The 19,907-nt window shown below is 36.9% G+C and overlaps 2 protein-coding genes across 2 annotated transcripts; both read right to left on the reverse strand.

The window, feature by feature from the left end:
- Positions 1-8,735: 8,735 nt before the first annotated feature.
- On the reverse strand, positions 8,736-10,544 carry LOC139195846 (probable mannitol dehydrogenase). The gene is made up of 5 exons (XM_070821584.1): positions 10,417-10,544; positions 10,216-10,328; positions 9,562-10,082; positions 9,316-9,469; positions 8,736-9,037 (listed from the first exon to the last, which is right to left on the reverse strand). The coding sequence occupies exons 1-5, from the start codon at positions 10,506-10,508 to the stop codon at positions 8,832-8,834; spliced, it is 1,086 nt and encodes a 361-aa protein (XP_070677685.1). The 5' UTR covers positions 10,509-10,544; the 3' UTR covers positions 8,736-8,831.
- Positions 10,545-12,847: 2,303 nt separating this feature from the next.
- LOC103447055 (uncharacterized) lies at positions 12,848-14,071 on the reverse strand. Its single transcript, XM_008386257.3, has 3 exons — positions 13,994-14,071; positions 13,445-13,834; positions 12,848-13,264 (listed from the first exon to the last, which is right to left on the reverse strand). Exons 1-3 carry the CDS (start codon positions 14,069-14,071, stop codon positions 12,848-12,850), a joined length of 885 nt encoding a protein of 294 aa, XP_008384479.3.
- Positions 14,072-19,907: the final 5,836 nt, after the last annotated feature.

Below are 19,907 nucleotides of genomic sequence, written 5' to 3' on the forward strand. Positions count from 1 at the left end.
ATCTATGTCGGATATGATTCTCTTTCGATTATTCGTTACTTAGAACCTTTGACATGAGATCTGTTTACCTCTCATTTCACGAATTGTCACTTTTATGACACAGTTTTCCCAACGTTAGGGGGAGATAAAAATGTTCCTGAAGAACAACACGAATTATCATGCACGACTCCCACTTTGTGTCATTTAGATCCCCGCACCGCTCAATATGAAATTGAAGTGCAACGCATATTAGATCTCCAGAGCATATCTTAGAGCATGTCAGATGCTTTCGCCTATCTAACGCTCATGACAAGATCACATATTCCAGCTGCGAATACTCCTGCAAAGATGGATGTACCAAATGTACGAGGGACTTCCTTCCTGGAGACCTGGGACGCCAATATTGGTGATCCACGTACATTAGTGACTAGCCAATCATCTACCCTTACACAAAAGTGTGGCAGGCCCCTTGGTTCAAAGGATTCACACATTTTCAAGAGGAAACCCACGACACAAGGTCTCGAAGAGCCTACCATGAATCTGACTATCGCTTACTCTTTCTATCTAACTCATGACGAAATTCTAGTTTATGAAGGCGTCCTTGAAAAAACGAATCCTCCTCTCGAGAATAGTGAGATTTCGGTCTATTATGCTAGCTTAGATGATGCGTGGTGTAGAAATGAGATGATTGTTGACGATGCATTAGCATTTGTAGTAGCTACTGTGATCATGTTAAGCGATGACATTGAACCGCGTTCCGTTGATGAATGTCGATGTAAAACTGATTGGTCAAACTGGAAACAAGTAATCCAAGTTGAACTTGATTCGCTTGTGAAACGTAAAGTGTTTGGACCCGTAGCTCATACTCTTCCACATGTGAAGCCCGTTGGGTACAAATGGGTTTTAGTTTGGAAGGGTAATGAGAAGAAGGAAATTGTGCGTTATAAAGCTCGTCTTGTTGCACAAGGCTTCTCACAACGCCTCGGGATTGACTATGACAAAACTTATTCACCTGTTATGGATGTGATTACTTTTCGCTACCTTATCAGTTTGGTAGTTTTTGAAAAACTGGATATGTAGCTGATGGACGTTGTAAGCGCGTATCTCTATGGGGATCTTGATATGAAAATCTATATGAAAGTTCCCAAAGGACTTACATTGACTGGTTCAAATATTTCCAAACCCGGAACACGCTCTCAATTCGGCTGAGACATTCATTCTACGGTTTGAAGCAATCTGGAAGAATGTGGTATGCAGAGGAGGAGATGAGAGAATGCAGAGAGAGTCTGTCTGAGTGTGTGAGAGAGAAAACACAGAGTCATTTGAGAGATAAGAGAGAGTGTGAGGTCTTTTAGCCAACGGTTGAGATTTAATGTCAACCGAATCCAACGCTAATCTCAATCGAATCCAACACTTATGGTTTATTCAAGTATATATAATATATACTTTTAGGGTTTGATAACTTTGTATTTTATATAGATGTGAAAATATATATGTAATAATACTATTAATGTTGTAGCCTATTTTATCTGTCAAAAGGAATAGGGCCGGCATGAAGGAGAAGAGAAATAGAAAGAGATGTGTTTGTAGAATTGTAGGAGAATGTGTGTTGTTATCCCTCCTACATTGTGCCTTTATTTATAGTAGTAAAAAGAGAGAAGATATTCCTTCTTCCCTAAGTAATACAAATTGTAATAGGAAAGGATAACTAGAATCAAATCTATCTAGGATTTACATAATCACACTTAAACTAGGAAATTTTACAACACTCCCCCTTGAGTGTGTAAATACTCAAGGTAGATTCAGCGTCATGCAGAAGTTGACGAAGTCGACTCGTCAGCACTGATTTTAAGGAACACCGCTTATTCTCAATAAGGTAGGAACTTGCATAAGTAAATGAGTCTCACTAAAAACCCTAAAGCTATGGTAAAAACCCGAGGAGGGACAAAATCCATAGTCTAAGGAAAAATGTGTGAGAAATGCAAAGTCAAAAGAAATGTCTACGAGACATCATCAGGGATATGACCAGCCCAAGGTGGGTGCCTCGTTAAAACCTAGTTAGGTAGCAAAAACCCAGTGGGAAAATGCTCCTAATCGTAGGGAAAAAGAGTACATTAAGATCAAGCAAGTATCTTCAGGATACTCCCTTTGAGTTTAACACAGTTCCAAAGAGAAATAGCAATGTTACAACTCAGAAAGTTTACACATGCCAATTCCATGAACAAGATTCTGAAACGTCGTCTTCAGCAGTGATTTGGTGAAGAGGTTGGCCAGATTGTCTTGTGAACGGATTTGCGTGACTTCAATCTTCTGATGCTCTTGTTGTTGATGTGAAAAGAAGAACTTCAGCACAATGTGCTTGGTGTTGTCTCTTTTGATGTAACCCTTCTTGAGTTGTTCGATGCATGTTGCGTTGTCTTAAAAAATCATCGTCGGGACATCAACGGTGGGATAAAGATACAAGAGCTTTTCAACCAAAAGCATTCCCGAGTTACTTCATGTAAGGTAAGAATTTCAGCATGGTTAAACGATGTGGCAACTAAGGTTTGTTTAGTTGACCTCCAAGATATTGCGCGGTGCCTCCAAAGGTAAAGACATAAGATGTTTGAGAATGTGACTGGTGCGGATCAGATAAGTATCCTGCATCGGCATAACCAACAAGGCGAGAATTGACTCGAGAAGCCAAGGGTGCGGCATCACTCGAGGATCTGTAAGGATAGAACAAGCCCAAATTCGTAGTACCCATAAGGTAGTGGAAGATGTCTTTCACGCCAGTTCAGTGTCTACGTGTTGGTGCATTACTGTATCTTGCCAAAAGATTAACAGCAAAGGAGATGTCGGGTCTAGTGCATTAAGCTAAGTACAATAAAGCACATATTGCACATAGATAAGGAACTTCAGGCTCCAACATCTCTTCATCATCCTCCTTCAGACATAAAGGATCTTGTTTTGCATCTAGCGAACGAATGACCATAGGAGTACTCGAAGGCTTCGCTTTATCCTTATTAAAGCGGCGTAACACCTTTTAAGTGTAGTTCGATCGATGTACTATGATTCCATCAGAACAATGCTCTATCTTGAGACCAAGACAATATCGAGTCTTACCTAGATCATTCATCTCAAATTCCGACTTCAGGTGCGCAGAAATTCTCGCGAGCTCTTCAGGAGTTTCGATAAGATTCATGTCATCGACATATACTGCAACAATCGTAAATCCGGAATGTGACTTCTTAATGAACACACAAGGGCATAATTCGTTGTTCACATATCCCTGACTAGTCAAATACTCACTTAGAGATTCAGGGTAGATAAAATGGTGAAAGAGATTGATCGAAGTGAACAACAAATTCTAGGAGGAGTTTTGGTTAAAAATTTAAAGGAACAGATTGAGGCTCGAAACAATGAAAAGATTCGAAGAACGATACAGATATATAGAGAAACTGCCCTAGGACCCAATACAAAGAAAGCAATCAAAATACAAAAAACAAGGATGGGTTTGCGTGTCTATGGTAAGGGTGCAAACTTAAACAAATTGGTGGTCCACACTATCCATTCACCTGAAAATCGTAGTAATTCATCGAAAGAACAAGTTCCATTGAATGAAGATGTTTAGCATTTTGTTTGGGGGGGGGGGTTTGGTGGGATCTACAAGTTTGGTTGCTGCAATAAGTTTGGAATTTTGTTGCTCTTCCTGGCCTCCACCGTAACATCCTTCCGGGTTTTCAATGTATAGAGATGAGACGGGTGTTACATAAGATAAACGCCGTGTAAACCTTTTTTGTTCGGTCATAACATCAATAATGTAAACAATTAACCCTTTTACATTTTCAAGGATAAAGTGTTGGCGTGCTGGGATTATGTTTCTCTACTTATATATTTTTTGCATTTCTCTTTTTATTGATAGGATCCTTTGACTCATGCTTCTTTGCTGGTTATGCACTTTTAAAACAGTTGTTGCATTAATGTTTTGATATTATTTGTGAGTGGGCCGTTCTCAAAAAGAAATTGTTTCTTTCCTTATGTTGTCTCATGGTGAAATTGAGAGGATTTGTTTATAAATTGTAACTTTAGTTGGTTTTTATGAACATTCTATTCTCATTTTTAACTTTGAAAATTTTACTTGGTTCCTCAACAATTTTTAATTGGTTCCTCCAAAAAATATATTTGTGTGGGTGTTTATGCTGTGTTAGTTCCTTCTTTGTAGCCATATCTGAATTCTTAAAAACTATGGTAATTAATGTGGTTTTTCAGGTGGTTTTTTAAATGGGGAAAACGGAGTGAGTGACGAATTTATATTGTTATTCTCGGTTGGTATGTAACCATTTGAATATGGAAGGCATGGTATCATGCAAACAATGTAACAATTGTAATAGAAGGGTCCCTGCGGTGTGCAAAGGGTGGGTTTAGAGATGGTGAAGTTTGCCTAGGTCGCAAGATTAATGCTCATGGTTTCATAGTTGTGTTGTGTTGATGGCCGTGAAAACTGCCGACATTGGTCGCCTCACTGTTCCTCTACAATTATTTAAGTGTTTGGATCTTTAATGACTTCTAAACTTAATGGTTTTTAATTATTTCAAAGTGATTCATAAAGTTGGATATGATTTTATTAGAGGGTGTCAATTTAAAGTATGGATTAGGGGTTGACATTTTTAGGGTCTTCAACTGTGGATAAAAAGTTGTTCATCACGTTAGAGAGGAATTTCAAGTTGAATTATCACCATGACAAAATGTTTCGTAAACTTACTTACCTTAGAGTCACGTCAATCCATTTTTTCCACCATCGCAGATTTTTCATGATTCTTTTCAATTTTTTTTTCTTATAAATAAAATTGTTCCAGTCAACTTATCGATGCATTGACTTGTTTAAGTGGTGGAGCTTAAGCTCAAAACATGCGGGAGTATTTCTATCATTAATAATTTGTATCAAACTCAAAGTTTAATAAGAGTCCAACCTGCAAACTTTGTGAAACGGAACGATAGAATCACATCAATGCAAGCTTTAATCTTCGAACTCTCAACTGATGCATATCCTTTATGATGAATCACAAATGTTTTCTAGGTATGTTATTGATTAAGTACGTGAGGTGCAACTCCGTCTTGGATTGTTAAAATATATTGATTGTTCGAAATTAAGGGCTTACACTCTTAAATATACACTTTTCATCTTGCACAATCTACTGGTCTAAAGTGAATCAAACCTAAATAATTTGTTTGTTTCTATCAGATTTATAAATGCATGTCTTCCAATATTAATGCCGTTGAGCCATGCATTAGTTTTTATAGTTGGATGTTCGTTCTGTTTTTGGCTTCTCTCTAATTATATATCTGTTTATATTTTGTCTTCTTATTTCTCTAGGTTCTGTTTTGATCTTTGGAGTCCTGCATTGTTCTTTGTCGCATTAATACGCAGCTACGCTTTCGTCTCTACAACGGTTAGATTTCTGTCCCTATAAAGAACCCTCACCTTTTTCCTTTTTTTTTTTTTACATCTAATCGTTATATTAACTTGCTGACTCCTTTATTATATTACGATTATGGCAAATAAAGATCGTCTCCTCATGTACATGCTATAATGTGTTACAGTAGTCTGCACCTATACTGTTTTTTCACACCTTTAAAGAAGAAACTAAAGAGTTTCCAGAACAACCATAATGATAATACATAAATGATCCTTCATGTATGCAAATGATACTCCTATGGTGTACATCCGTAGTAATTCATATTTACACGTGTTTAATAGTTTGAAATTAAATTTCCAGTCCACAACTTTAGAACATCATATTAATTGTTAAAGTATGCCTTCCAAAGTTTGGGAACCATCATTTCCATCTGTTCTTCTATTTTATAGAACTGGGGGCTTAAATCAGTTTATTATATTGTTCCATAATTCATTAACTCAAACTTGGAAACATACACTGTTTTTCCTGCACAATATGTTGATGCAAAGTAAATTATTTCTAAATAATTTGTGTCTTTCTGTCGATTTTATACATGCATACCCTACATTACTGTGATTCTAGTACATTTGTTAGATTGCTCACAAGATTGATATTGGTAGTAATGTTTAACTAACAACCAAATATCCTCATCTTACCTAGGTTCAAAATAGATCTTATTGTGGAAGATAGCACGAATCACACAACTTCCTCATGATAGGAAGGTATGCTAAAAAAATACTTGGTGTTTCTTGCCACACTCTGGTGATAGAAGATGGATATAACGATCCTTTCGTAGTTCCGCCAACTCTGAATAATTTGATCGGCGAGACAAAACAATTCTAGCTCTCTTTCGGAAATCAAAACACTGACTTCATCGTTCATGGACTACTCCAAAACCAACCGCTCTCAAGCCCAACAATTGCCTTAGTCACACCACAAAAACCTGCTACCACCGCAGGAAAACAAATTATGACTGAAGCAACCCCAACCCATTGACACTTTCCCAGCGACTATATCAACAACCCCATTCAGTTACACCCACAAATACTTCAAAGAGAGCGTTGTTTCCTGATCAAGCAAACAAATCTGACAAGTAAAGTTTTCCGCTTGCTTAATGATCTCATGTGTAAATCTTACAAACTATGCTTCTCTTGGGTATACAAGAATGTATTGCTACTCATTAAAAACCTTCACACCACTATTTCGCACTCTTTTGTCACTCTTACATTCCTCTCTAACCTTATAAATTTATACCTTGATTCACAACAAAAAGCCTCGCAACGACCAAATAGAGACGACCAATTCTGCTAGAATCGCTAGAGAATTTCACAATCTGGTTGTCCCCAAAATTGAAATAGCAGACAAAGTGCCGATAGCCACACTCAGAACAAAATCTCAAACCAAAAAAAACCAAAGAAAGGTAAATTACTATATGTTTTTCACGCATACACCTACATAACAAACATCATACTAGCAATTTTTAAACTATTATTTATATTCTTTGCTATAGTGCGGAAGATGTCCTCTCTCACAAAAAGTTAACGCCACAATCTCCGTGATCGATTGCTGCAGGGCGTAGTTCATGTTTTTAGCTTCCAACATTTTTGCTTCAAGACTTAGCTGTTTGAACAAGAACGAAACACTAGGTTTTTTTTTTTTTTTTTTTGTTCACTGCTGAAACAAATAACTCACCTGCAAGTCATATATTTTGCCATCTTAACTGCAAGGGAAAATATGTATCGACTGCATGTTACATATGTTTATTACGGAAACTGGTGTCCTGTATGTTTTTAGCTTTGCACGTTTGTCGTTGAAAACTTAGATGCTAAACTAAGAACAAAACAGTTTTTATGTTTTTTGTCAATTGTTCAAACATGTGCCTAACCTACAAGATATATATTTTCTCACCTTGACTACAGGGGAAAGATTTGTGTTAACTACATGTTACTTCTTTTTATTAGGAAACCAAAACTTTTTTTTTTTCATCCTATTCATCGTACACTGTCTTTCTAAACCAGCTCAGTTGCATGTATATAAAAATAAAGCTACATATCTTACCAACCCATTTACTCATCTATCCCTCACTTCATTCATAATTGTATTGAATTATTCAGGTAAAATGTATCATATTTATGGAGTTCAATGTGATGCATTCAAGTCCCGCAACAACGTGCGGGCACATTTTCTAGTAATTTCTACATTATATGGATGAACATATGAAAATATTCGGAATAGTATGTTCATGGATAGCTAGAGCATCCGCATCAAAATTTGATTCTCGGTAAATATGTTGAACTCCTTGAACATTGAATTCTCTGAGAAGGGATCAAACATGTATCATTATAGAAAAAATTCTCCACAGATTGATGCGAGCCTTTAATCATACAATAAAAAGTCTAGAATATCTTTCAGCAAAAATATTATTTAATCGAAGCCGTTTAGTGCACATAAGACCAAACTTTAATCACATAGGCTCAGGTTTAAGAACTGAAGAAAAACCTATAGGAATAGCTCCTGCAATTTTAACAACACTGTTGGAAACATGGATAACAAATCCGGCAGCTGTGAGACTAGAATGTTTAACAGATCCATCAAAATTCAAGTTCCAACACCCATCTATTGATTCCCAATTGATGTTAAGTTTAGCAATGTTTTTTTACCTGAGTTTGGCAAATTAGCTTTGTCAACTAGGGGAAGGGATAAATAGATATTCAGCTTACAATAAAAGGAAAACTAATGAAAAGGGCTTGAAAACTTTGAGTTTTAATAATAAGGACAAAATAAAGAGTAAAGTGAATAGTACCAGGATTGACTTTTTAGTGTAAAAATGTGGTTTTTCGTTAAAGTGAACAGTACCGGGTGCTTTTCGTTAAAGTTCCAAAAGCTTTAAGTCAGATGTTTAGGACACTGCATATGTAAATTATAATAACAAGTCTCAATTTATTTACACTTTGAATACGCAAGCCCCAAAAACCTATAAGTGTTTGGAAAACAAAAACAAAGCTTGATATGTGTAATATAGATTCCAGCAATATGAGATTTGTGTGGTTCAGATATCATCTGGATCCTTTATGTTGCTAGGAGTACGTCTAGGACTTGGTTGATCTAGTTCTTGAACAATCTTAGTGAGATCGCTTTAATAGTTACCAACATGAGCTCCATTCTGCTTCATGGTGACTGACCGTTTATGAAGATCATAATCTTTTTTATTTATTAATTCAAATTGCACCATTACATTCCGCTCATAATGCGACATAAAACAAAAAAATAAAAAAAATAAAAAAAAGAACACAGTTGATTCTTCAGAAAAGAAAGGGGAAAAAAACCCCCGAAAAATGAGACAGCTTGAATGCAAACTCAATTTCCATTCGATCTCCCAAGGAGCATCAGTTCAACCATGCATCAATGCAAAATCTACAAGGTAGACTTCAATGTGTTTCCAATATCAATGACAAATCGATATCTGACATCTGCTTTAAGAAGGCGCTCCATGGCAATGTTCACATAATCCATTGGGATAACCTCAATATCAGCTGTTATGTTATTCTTGGCTGCAAAATCAATCATCTCTTGCGTCTCCTTCATGCCCCCAATGCCACTCCCAGCTACTATCTTCCTTCCTGCAATTGCAAAATGTACTCTTGTAAAGAAGTAGCCGCCGAAGACATTATACAGTTTAAAAAGTAAACAGTTCATACTACAAATCCTCCATCCCTCGGTAGAAATATATCGTCGTACAGAGGAAACAAAAAGTAACATGTCGTCGTACCCAGTGCACAAGGCTCCCGCTTTACGCAGGGTCTGGGAGAGGTGAATGTCGGCTAGCCTTACCCCCATTTATGGAGAGGCTGCTCCCAAAAAGTAACATGTCATTGCATTATTTTATATGCATGCTTACCCGAGAGCAACGGAATAACTGGAAGCTCAAGAGGCTTCTCTGGTGCTCCAACCATCACTAGCTTTCCGTGAGACTTCAACAAACCAATCAAGGGCAATAGAGGGTGGACTGCAGAAACCGTGTCAATGATACCATCCAATGTGCCCATTTCAGCCTAAAAAATCCACACACACACACACACACACAAAAGAAAAAAAAAAGGGTCAGTCACTCCTACACACTTCAAATCAACTTGAATTACTAAACAAACTTGTTTAACTGATCTTCATCACGGCTGACCAAAAACGAATCAGCACAGAGATGTTCAATCGCTTCATCCTTCTTATTAGGGGAGGTACTGATGACATTAACCTTAACCCCCATAGCCTTAGCAAACCTAACAGCCACATGGCCTAGACTGCCTAAACCCACCACACCCACATGGATACCGGGTTTGTCAAGTCCGAAATATCTCAAAGGGCTGTAAGTTGTAATCCCAGCGCATGGGAGAGGAGCCACTCCATCAAGGGGAAGGTTGTCTGGTATACGGACTACAAAGTGCTCATTGGCCACCATGATGTCAGAGTAACCTCCATATGTGGTGGTTCCGTCGTAGTACTTGGCACCATAAGTGAGTATCACTTTGGGGCAGTAATTTTCATGATGCTTGGAACAATTTTCACAAGATGTACATGATCCCACCATGCATCCAACACCTACCTTGTCTCCGACATTGAATTTTTGTACTTTGCTCCCTACCTCCGTCACTACACCAACAATTTCATGTCTGCATTGTCCAGTTCACATTCCATTAGTTTTGGATACCAAATCCAAATTCAGATACTTACATATGTGTTCATTCTACAATGTACTATTTGGCATCAATACTTGTAGCATTTAAAATGAAAGTTTAGTATGTACCCGGGACCAATGGATAGGTAGAAATTCCCCATTCGTTATTGGCCATGTGAAGGTCCGAATGACATATCCCACAGTATAACACTCTGAATATTACATCTTTGTCGCCCGTTTCCCTGCAACCAAAAGAACGCAATTTTCAGAGAACATATAAAAAGAGTGAGTAAACAAGAACTTGATGATGAAGTATGTATTAACACTGACCTTCTTGAGAATGGAAAGAAAACGCCAGATGAATCCCTGGCAGCCCAACCAAAGGCTTTCTTGGGGTGTTCTTGTTCTTTAGACATCACCATTTTCGCTTGATTAATTAGTACGAGAGCTTTGGCTAGTAGAACGACTGAGAGAGAGAAGTTTGGGAGTGGTCGGGTGCTATTTATATGTATATGGAGTGTGGCTGGGATGACGTATTGGGTGAGCGAAATCAAAAGTGAAAAGCGGGGTCTTCTAAATATTCCATTTCTCCTCTGAACTCTCCTAATGGTTTACTGACGTCATCCCATTGCAAAATTGCATAATGGCTTGCCCTATACCGATCTTCCTTTAATGTTTGCTTGATCCTTACTCATTTTGTTCTATTACCATCCAAAAAAGGAATCATTTTGTTATATATTAAGGTCACATACCCCCCAAAATTTCTCCCCAAACCCAACCCAACCCAAGGGGAAAATTTGGGCTAAATGCTAAATGCTAAACCAAGGCCAGATTCCGCCCAAATTTTAGCCTAGAAATTGGTGTGGGCTCCACCGAACCGAGTGAAAAGGGGCGTTTGTGCACTAAACGCAGCTCACCCAATCGCCCAACTCGCGCAACGCGCAACGCCTCAAATAGCGAGGGCCCTGCCCATGTGGGCCTGTCAGCCACGTTTCGTAGCGCCTCCAACGGCTACTTCCATCCAACGGCCACAATCTACAGGCCGTTGGTTAATCCAACGGCCTAGATTCAAATTTTTGTTTTGTTTTTATACTTATATATTGTTGAATCCAATGGCTGAGATCGAATATAATCAAATCTAACGGTAAAAAAAAATAAAAAATCTAACGGCCCAAATTTAAATCCAACTGCTAAAATAATTTTAAAAAAAATTATTTAACTCAAAATTCTCCCAAAAATTCTATAAATACCTATGTATTTGTTCAAACATCCACACAAAACTCAATTTTCTCCTACAATTCTTCCAATTTATCTTTCTACCATTTCTTTCCAATTCCAAATTGTTCAACATGGCAATAGAGCATATTAGAGGTCATAATTGGACCTATGAGGAAGATGTTGCTTTATGCTTGGCATGGGTTTCTATTAGCGAAGATGGTGCAGTTGGCACAAATCAAAATAAGAAGGTTTTGTGGGATAAAATCATTGCAAAGTTTCAAGAAAATTGCAATTGCGGCAGCGGGACGGTGGTGGTGTTTATGATCGGTGGAAGACTATCAACAAAGCATGCACTTTATGGAAGGGAAGCTTGGAGAGAGTTATGGTTGGCATGGCTAGTGGAAGGAGCGCCACATAAATTGCGAGTTTTGTTCTTGATATTTTATTTGTCATGTACATAATATTATTTTGCAACTAATTATTTTTATGTACTTTTTGCATAGGGTGACAAAGCAATGGAAATGTACAAGATAAGAATAACCCCAAAAAATCAAGTTTTTAAGTTGCAACATGCTTGGGACGTCCTCAAGGATTGTTCGAGGTGGGGAACCGATGCGGACCAACAATGGGGAAGATTATTTCAATGTGAAGCCGCATAAACAAATGCCAGAGATGAAGGTGTCGATGAAATGACCCCATCTCATTCTTTTACAAGGCCTCCAGGAAGAGATAAGTAAAAGGAAGCAAAGAGAAAAGGGAAGTCCCAAGATCCGATGAGTGGACACTTTGCTATCGGAATTGCAAAATTGAACGAAACCTATAGCGCTCACCAAGAAGAAACGGCCCGAATGCGTTTGCAAATGAAGGAAATCTTGGATAGGGAGCAAGATAGGTTTGAAATTAATTTGATGATGGAGGACCTCAGCAAATACACTCCAGAGAGGATGAAGTTCTTACGTGGTAAGCAAAAGGAAATTTTGCGAAAGTCTGCCTCAATGAGTATGTTTCAAGATGATAAATCCTCTGAACCTTATATCCCAAGTCCTGTACGAAGTCCATCACCAAGTGACGATGGTGGATATGATTATTAAGTTTATGTAGTGTATGAATTATATGCTTTATTAATTAAGTTTACTAATTATCGTTTGTATTAAGTTTATGTAGTTTATTAATTATGTGGTTTATGAATTATCAGTTGTATTAAGTTTATGTGGTTTATTAATTATTGATTCTATTAATCTAGATGCCTTCAATAATTATTGTACTTATTATTCCACACTTTGATATAGAATTGATGCCTTCAATAATTCAACCTCCATTCAATAATTTATCCAACGTAGTAGATAAAATACTTTGCACAAGAAGACACTTAAATTTATTACTAGAAACTAACAACATAGTACACTTAAAATTATTACATAAATGCTTAACCAACATCAGCAACGTTCACTTTCTCGGTGCCATACATGCTCAACCAAATCCTTGCGGGGTGTGTCATGACATTGAGGAGCTTGAATTCTATTTAAACGTCTCATATACTCACTCAAGGTGACCTATCCTGTCGGGTCTCATATGTGGTTGGAGCGAGATATTCAATATCTCTTGCAATAGATCTCGCATGTGTTGGTTGGTCATCATCCACATCTCCGTCTGAATCTTCTTCAATTTCGATGTACTCATCTTCCACAATCATGTTATGCAAAATTATGCACGTCATCATGATTAAATGGAGGTCTTCGATCTGCCAAAATCGTGCAAGCCTTCTAACAATGGCTGATCGAGCTTGTAGGATCCCGAACACTCTTTCCACATCCTTCCTGTAAGACTCTTGCCTCTGCGAAAATAATTTCTTCTTTGCACTATCGGGATGAGAAATTTTTTTGACAAAGGTAGACCAACTAGGATAAATACCATCAGTTAGGTAGTAACCTAGCTTATACCTATTACCATTTACCTTGTACTGAAATTATGGTGCCCATCCATTAACAACATCATCAAACGGAGGACAAGACCAAAGAACGTTGATATCGTTGTTTGATCCATGAGCGCCAAAGAAAGTATGCCAAATCTATGTGTCGTAAGACGCCACAGTCTCGAGCACGGTGGTTGGCTTGTTATGACAACTCTTGAATTGGCCAACCCAAGCAGTAGGACAATTCTTCCACTCATAATGTATACAATCGAGACTTCCTATCATGCCAGGGAAGCCTCTTTTGTCTGCCTTGCTTAGAAGCCTCTTTAAGTCTTCACGATTTGGCCTACGGAGGTATGTGGCTTCATATATGGCTTCAACTGCCTTACAGAAGTGCTTCAGGTTCTCAATAGCAGTACTCTTCACAAGTCGGCAATACTCGTCAGTTGAGTCTGTAGAGCACTTATTAGCTAGCATGCAAAAAGCAGATATGAGCTTCTGATGAGGTGATAGACCTTGTCGGCCTGTGACATCTATCTTCCTTGCAAAGTAGTGGTCATGATTGACAAATGCGTTCAAGATGCTTTCAAAAAGCTCTCTCCTCATCCGAAACCGCCTCTAAAAATAATGAGTACGAAATCTCAAACGCTCAATGAAATAATCTTTCATCATTTGATCATGATACTTTTCTCTATCACGCTGCACATATGAACGCCCCGTGACATAACCACAATGGCTAGATTCGCCATGGTGCTTAGATTGCATAAATGAGTTTACAAGTTCATCTTTGGCGTTGAACAATTCTGCATCCTCAATCTCAATCCTTGCTTGGTATTGTGCCATCTGCATTGCCATGTTACGCCTTCTTCTATCACCCATTGATGAGATATTGAGAATTTTTAGGAAACAAAAACTCTTTGAAATTTGAAAAATTGGTGAATATTGAGGATGGTTAATATAGAGGATGATTGAATATAGAGAATATTGTGTGATCAACTAATATCGAGATATGTTTATATAAAGGATGATTGATGAAAGTTGAACGGTTGGTGAAAGTTGAAAGTTTGGTGTTGAACGGTTGGTGAATTGAAAGTTAACCCAGGGTTGAAAGATTGGTGAAAGTTTGAGGCTTGATTTGTGGAAAATTTAGTGATTTTTCAATATTTATCGGAATTTAAATATTTTTAGATTAAAATGTTCATAAAATTAATTTACGATAGTTTACATATTTTAAAAAAAAAATTAATTTAATAAATAATAGTCTAAGTTCATTCTTTAATAATTCCGAGCTAAAATTTTAGATCAAAAGGATTGGAGCAGAAAAAGCTGTTTCTGAGCTAAAAGCTAAATTTTATGAGCTAAAAAATTTGGCTTTTAGCCCAACGGTTGGAAATGGTCTAAGGGGTTGGTATAGTAAAAAGAGAGTAAATTTTTTAAATTCTCAGTATGAGTTTGAGTTCCACGAAATTGTATGGGTTCATCCACTATGCTTTAACATATCGTTTGACTTGAGAAGTAAAAATACGCTGAAACCTTATGTGATACCGAAAATACATAAAAAGAGAATCAATCCATTATCGATGGACAGTGAGACCTTCTATATTAAAAGAATAATAATAATAATAAAGTCATCATGCAAATAGCCTATACTTCCACAATAGTATGTTAAGGAATGTGGAACTCTTGGTGGCAGCATCATACATACTCCATTTGCCCTTAATTTGCTGCTTTTAGGTGTTCTTATTAATTTGGATCTTTACCAAATAATTTCTAGGTAAATTATTCTATTCCCTCAAGGAAATATCAAAAAGTGAACCAATGATTACCACTACAAGTGGCTACTTAGCATTTTTTTTTTCTTGGTGGAGAGTGAAGACCATTTAACAAATCACGCCACACCCTATATGTTGGAGAACAATTTATATATGAAACGGATTCAATGTCATGTCGTTCAAATTTAATAATATATTGTCATGTAGAGAAAAACCTGCACTGAAAAATATATTACAGGATGGGGGATGTCACATGACGATGAACATGTTCTATGTAAGTCTTTCTCCACATATCACTTTTCTACAATTGCAAAAAGCAATCATGCTTATGTACTTAGTGCAGGTTCCATCTCACACCCACCGATTCTCCTCCGCTAACCCACTAACATTATCACTCTGCTAAATACCAAGATATTTTACACTAATCTACACTAAGGGAAGAGAGAACAGTTTGAACATGAGACGAAGTGCGTTGAAGAGAAAGACCCTAAATACCAAGATAATTAACCACTTATAGGTAATTATTCAATGTTTTTTTATAAAAAAAAATATATTTACACTAAGGGGTTGGGAGATTAAATTGTTTGTGAAATCATTATTCCTCAAGATTTGAAAGTAAAGAAGAATATCCCTTCTGACACACCCCGACCCGGAATGTCCATCTGGACTCCGAATCGAGTTGTGCTGGCTAACACCCGGAAGGTGCTGAAGCCATAAAGTGTAGTGAGGTGGAAAATGTGAATAAATTTAAACCTAAAAGTGTCTAAATGCAAGAGTGCGCATATGAGAGGGAATGAAACAATTTCACATGTGATGTCAGAGCATAAGTAAAGTACAATAAGGGTAGGATAAGAATTATACCATCAAAGGTAATCATCCATACCAAGAATTACCAAGAATTCCTCATCGTCACAAAAGCTCAGCTACTAAACCTGGAGGGGTGAAAAACAAGGGTGAGTGGGCCTAAAAATAAGGCTTTGTAAAAACCTTTTCAAAAACATAATAACTCTTTACCGTAAAACAAGAATAGTTTCCAATATAACATACTACATATAGTACAAAAATACTTATCATAGCCTGCAATACCTCAACAATTCAATACGTACAATATTTCGTAAATAAAACATCTAACGTCTAATAATCACATAATCTTGCATAAACAAACATATCGTATCAAGTGCGCATCGACATATGCGAACACATGAGTACATGCAGAGATATTCTGACATGAACAGGATTAGATGTAATAAATGATTTACGCTTTAGTACTACAATCACGTGAAAACTGGTGCTATGCGCATCACATACGAGTCCTAATTACCTATAACAATCTAGAATAGGACTGGCACCTACAATGGATCCAAAGTGAGCATACGGTGCGGTGTGAACATACACTTGAAACCTGGTCCTGGCCCAGGCGAGTACTAACACCAGTGTAGCACACGATGAACAAATAATATGAATAAAATCACGCAGTGGTAAATCGATAATTCCCGTCGACATAATACTATTCATAACCATAAATATGATTAAGGCATCCCAAAATAGTACACATACCGGTGCATCCCGTAGGATTATAATGATTTTCTAATTATCATCATTATGACATTTCTTATAAATGTTAATTTAATTATGGCAATCACGTAGGAACTTCGTTATTAGATGTATATATGGAAACTAAACAAATATATACATACTATATAAAAGAAAAGACCCACTCACAGATACTTGTGAAAGTTGCAACCGTTTGAGCTAGGAAAGCCAAAGTCTCCGATAGTAATCACACCTAAGCCAAACTCAACTAAAACGATTAAATTTGAGAGAACAGAGTGCGGAGTTGGAATCAAGGCGTCGAAATACGCCAAAAAGGGTCCCCTAGCAAATTTTTCGTAAAAAGTCAATGAAAAGTCAATGATCAACCTTAAAAAGTCAACCAAGCCGTCGAGGCGGTCAACTACATTAAAACTTTGGAATTTCACTAAATGGAAGCCAAAAGAAAACTTGGGGCATCAAAATTAGCCTAGGAGGGTTTCTTAGAAATTTTGAAAAAGCCTAGGAGGGTTTCTTAGAAACTTTGGAATCAGGCTGGGTCAACCTAGTTACAGGTCACCGAATCAGCCGGAATCTGGGCAGCGATTCCAGAGCTTCGTTCGAGCTTAAAACTTAACCATTTTCAATGAAATAAAAGTCAAAATGAAGCTCGTGAAGTAAGGGTTTGAAATATACCAATAGGGAATGGAGTCATGGCCGGAGTTGGTAGGAAATGGCATCTAAAACCTCAGAATCTCGTCGAAAAACTTAGGAAAGCATCCCCGCGTGGTTTCTATCCTCAAATCATTGGTCAGAAAATTGTGAAATCTCACTGGGAAGTGTAGCGATGGTGGCTACCATTGCTGCATCTATGCAGTGAGCACAGTATCAAGAAAAGAGATAGAGTGTTTGAGAGAAGCAAGGAGGATGGAAGTGGTTTGATGGGTGCGTCTTCGAGGCTCAGTGATTGCCGCTGGACCACCTCGATGTAGCACAAAGAGACGGGAAAGGTAGAGAGTTTGAGGGAAGGAAAGACAGAGAGCTAAGGGAGTCTGAGAGAGTGAAGGGAGAGAGAAGTCGAGAGAGTTCCAAGAGTATGGGGGAGAGTGACACGTGATAAGAGAGAAGTGGAGAGTTTGGTGAAGTGTGGGCCTCACGGTCTACTAGTAATTAGATCACTTGTTAAGCAGAGGCACATGCAAGGATCATTTGTAATTATGTGCGTCTTAGATTTAAAACTCCTATTCTCCTTAATTTAGTAAATTTTTCTTTAAAAAAACTTACTATTGGTCTTTTTGAAAGGGAAGTGTTATTAGCACTCTAAAAATCTCATTCTACACTTCTCACATGTGTATTTTTCTTTCCAAATATAGAAAGTTTGGAGTGTCAATAACAATTTCTTTTTTTAAACCCAAAAGTGTTAATCGAAGGCACTTGCCCCTATTGGCCTACTTCCCATTGCCCTTTCCCTACTCGATGCACCTATTACACTATCTTGACCAACTACGTACCATTTACTTGAAAGTGAAGTATATTAACCGCAAGCCTAATGGACTGAATGCCTAGCACCTGAAGATATCAAACTACTTAGAACTTAAAGTCACAAGAATATGTTAAGCCATCTTCCAGCGATCAATCAATCAATCCTACCTAAGTGTGGGTAGTGGGGGCACGGCCAAATTGGATCGATTATTTCATTCCAAACCCATGATCAAACCAACTACAATATTAGACTTGGCATTCGTGTCGTGTTTCTCGTATTTGTGTTATACCCAATAGCTTAATGGGTCATGTCATGTAATACCTATTAAAGTACGGGTAATATGACCGACCCAAAATCAACCCATTAATATTATCAGGTAATATGACCCGACCCGTTATCCATTAAGAAAAATATATTTTAAATCAATAAAAATGAAAATGAAAAACATAATACTAAATTAGTATATACATACTAAATTTCAAAGTTAACCCCTTCATGAAAGTTGTAAATCTTTTCATTACGAGTGATTACACTTTTCACACTTCTACAATAATTATTATTAATTTTGCACTCAAATAAAACATATTGTTCATGAGATTTGGAGGGTTTTAAAATGTAAACAACCATGTAACCATCGTCTAAGCATTGAGGATGCAATTATAAATGTTTGTTATGCTTTCATATCTTTCAAACTTATACATTAATGATTATGAATTTTGCTTATTTTGAACTCCCTTAAAAATACTATTCATGAGAGTTTGTATGGTTTTATAAATTCAAACGATCATATACCCATCCTCAAAGCATAGATGATGCAACTACGAGAATTTGCATGTTTTTTTCATATTTTTTCACTCATATAAATTAATTATTATAATTTTTTAATGTGTTTGGTATTTTTAAATTACTTGATATTTTTATTTTTAATGTGTTGTATGATTTTTAATCTCAATCTTTGCCTATAATATACTATAAAATAAATAAATAAATAAAACTTAAATTTTAAAATTTATATAGAATAATAATTAATAAACAATATATACGTAGTCATTATATCTATTGTATTTTATAGTAAGTTTTTTTAGTAGTTTAAAAAGTTAAAATCATCAAAATAACTTTTTTCTTATCGTGTCGAAACAGGTTACTTGCATGTCACTCTCATGTAAACCTGTTAAGGACCCATTATTAACGTGTTATTATCGTGTGACCCGATAATAACCCGATTAGTTATTGTGTTGACCGGAAAACCATTATTTTTTGTGTTGTGTTACGAGTCGTGTAAGAAATTGTCAGGTCTATACAATTGTTTGGACCCGATTTTACACCGTCGGCCCAAGCTATCGAGGCCGATGATGAACATAGCTCTCAATCGTTGGATGACAGAGTAGTTAAGATAATAATTATTGAAGGATATATTGTGGTTTTAATCATGATGTTATCTTTTAATGGTGAAGTATTTTGACATTTTCTAATACGGGATAAATGAGTTTCAAATTATCTCCAATTTAGAAGCAATAACATAGTTCCAATTAATTGGGGTTTGTTGACAGAACATGCAGAGATCAACACTTGGCGTGATCAGATAAGTCTTGAAGAATGGGATGGCATGATCAGATGGGCCTTGAAGGGATAATGAAAGAATATTCTTTTATTTTCCCATTTGGTCAAACAAATTTGTCAGATAAGTAAGTAGGTGATAGGTTTTAGCCTATCATGATATAGGGAAATGACCATGTGGAATGCATCCAAAAGATAAGAAAGGAAAAATAGGTTTTTTGGATAATGGCGATAATACTGAAGCAAAATCAGGTTATCTATTTTTCTGTTATTTGCTAAAGGATAGGCTCTCGCTTGTCTAGTTGGGATTGAAGTCAAATTCTACTCGAGGATCAGGTCGTGCCAAGCA

This window comes from Malus domestica, chromosome 01 (assembly GCF_042453785.1).
Source record: "Malus domestica chromosome 01, GDT2T_hap1".
Lineage (NCBI taxonomy): Eukaryota > Viridiplantae > Streptophyta > Magnoliopsida > Rosales > Rosaceae > Malus > Malus domestica.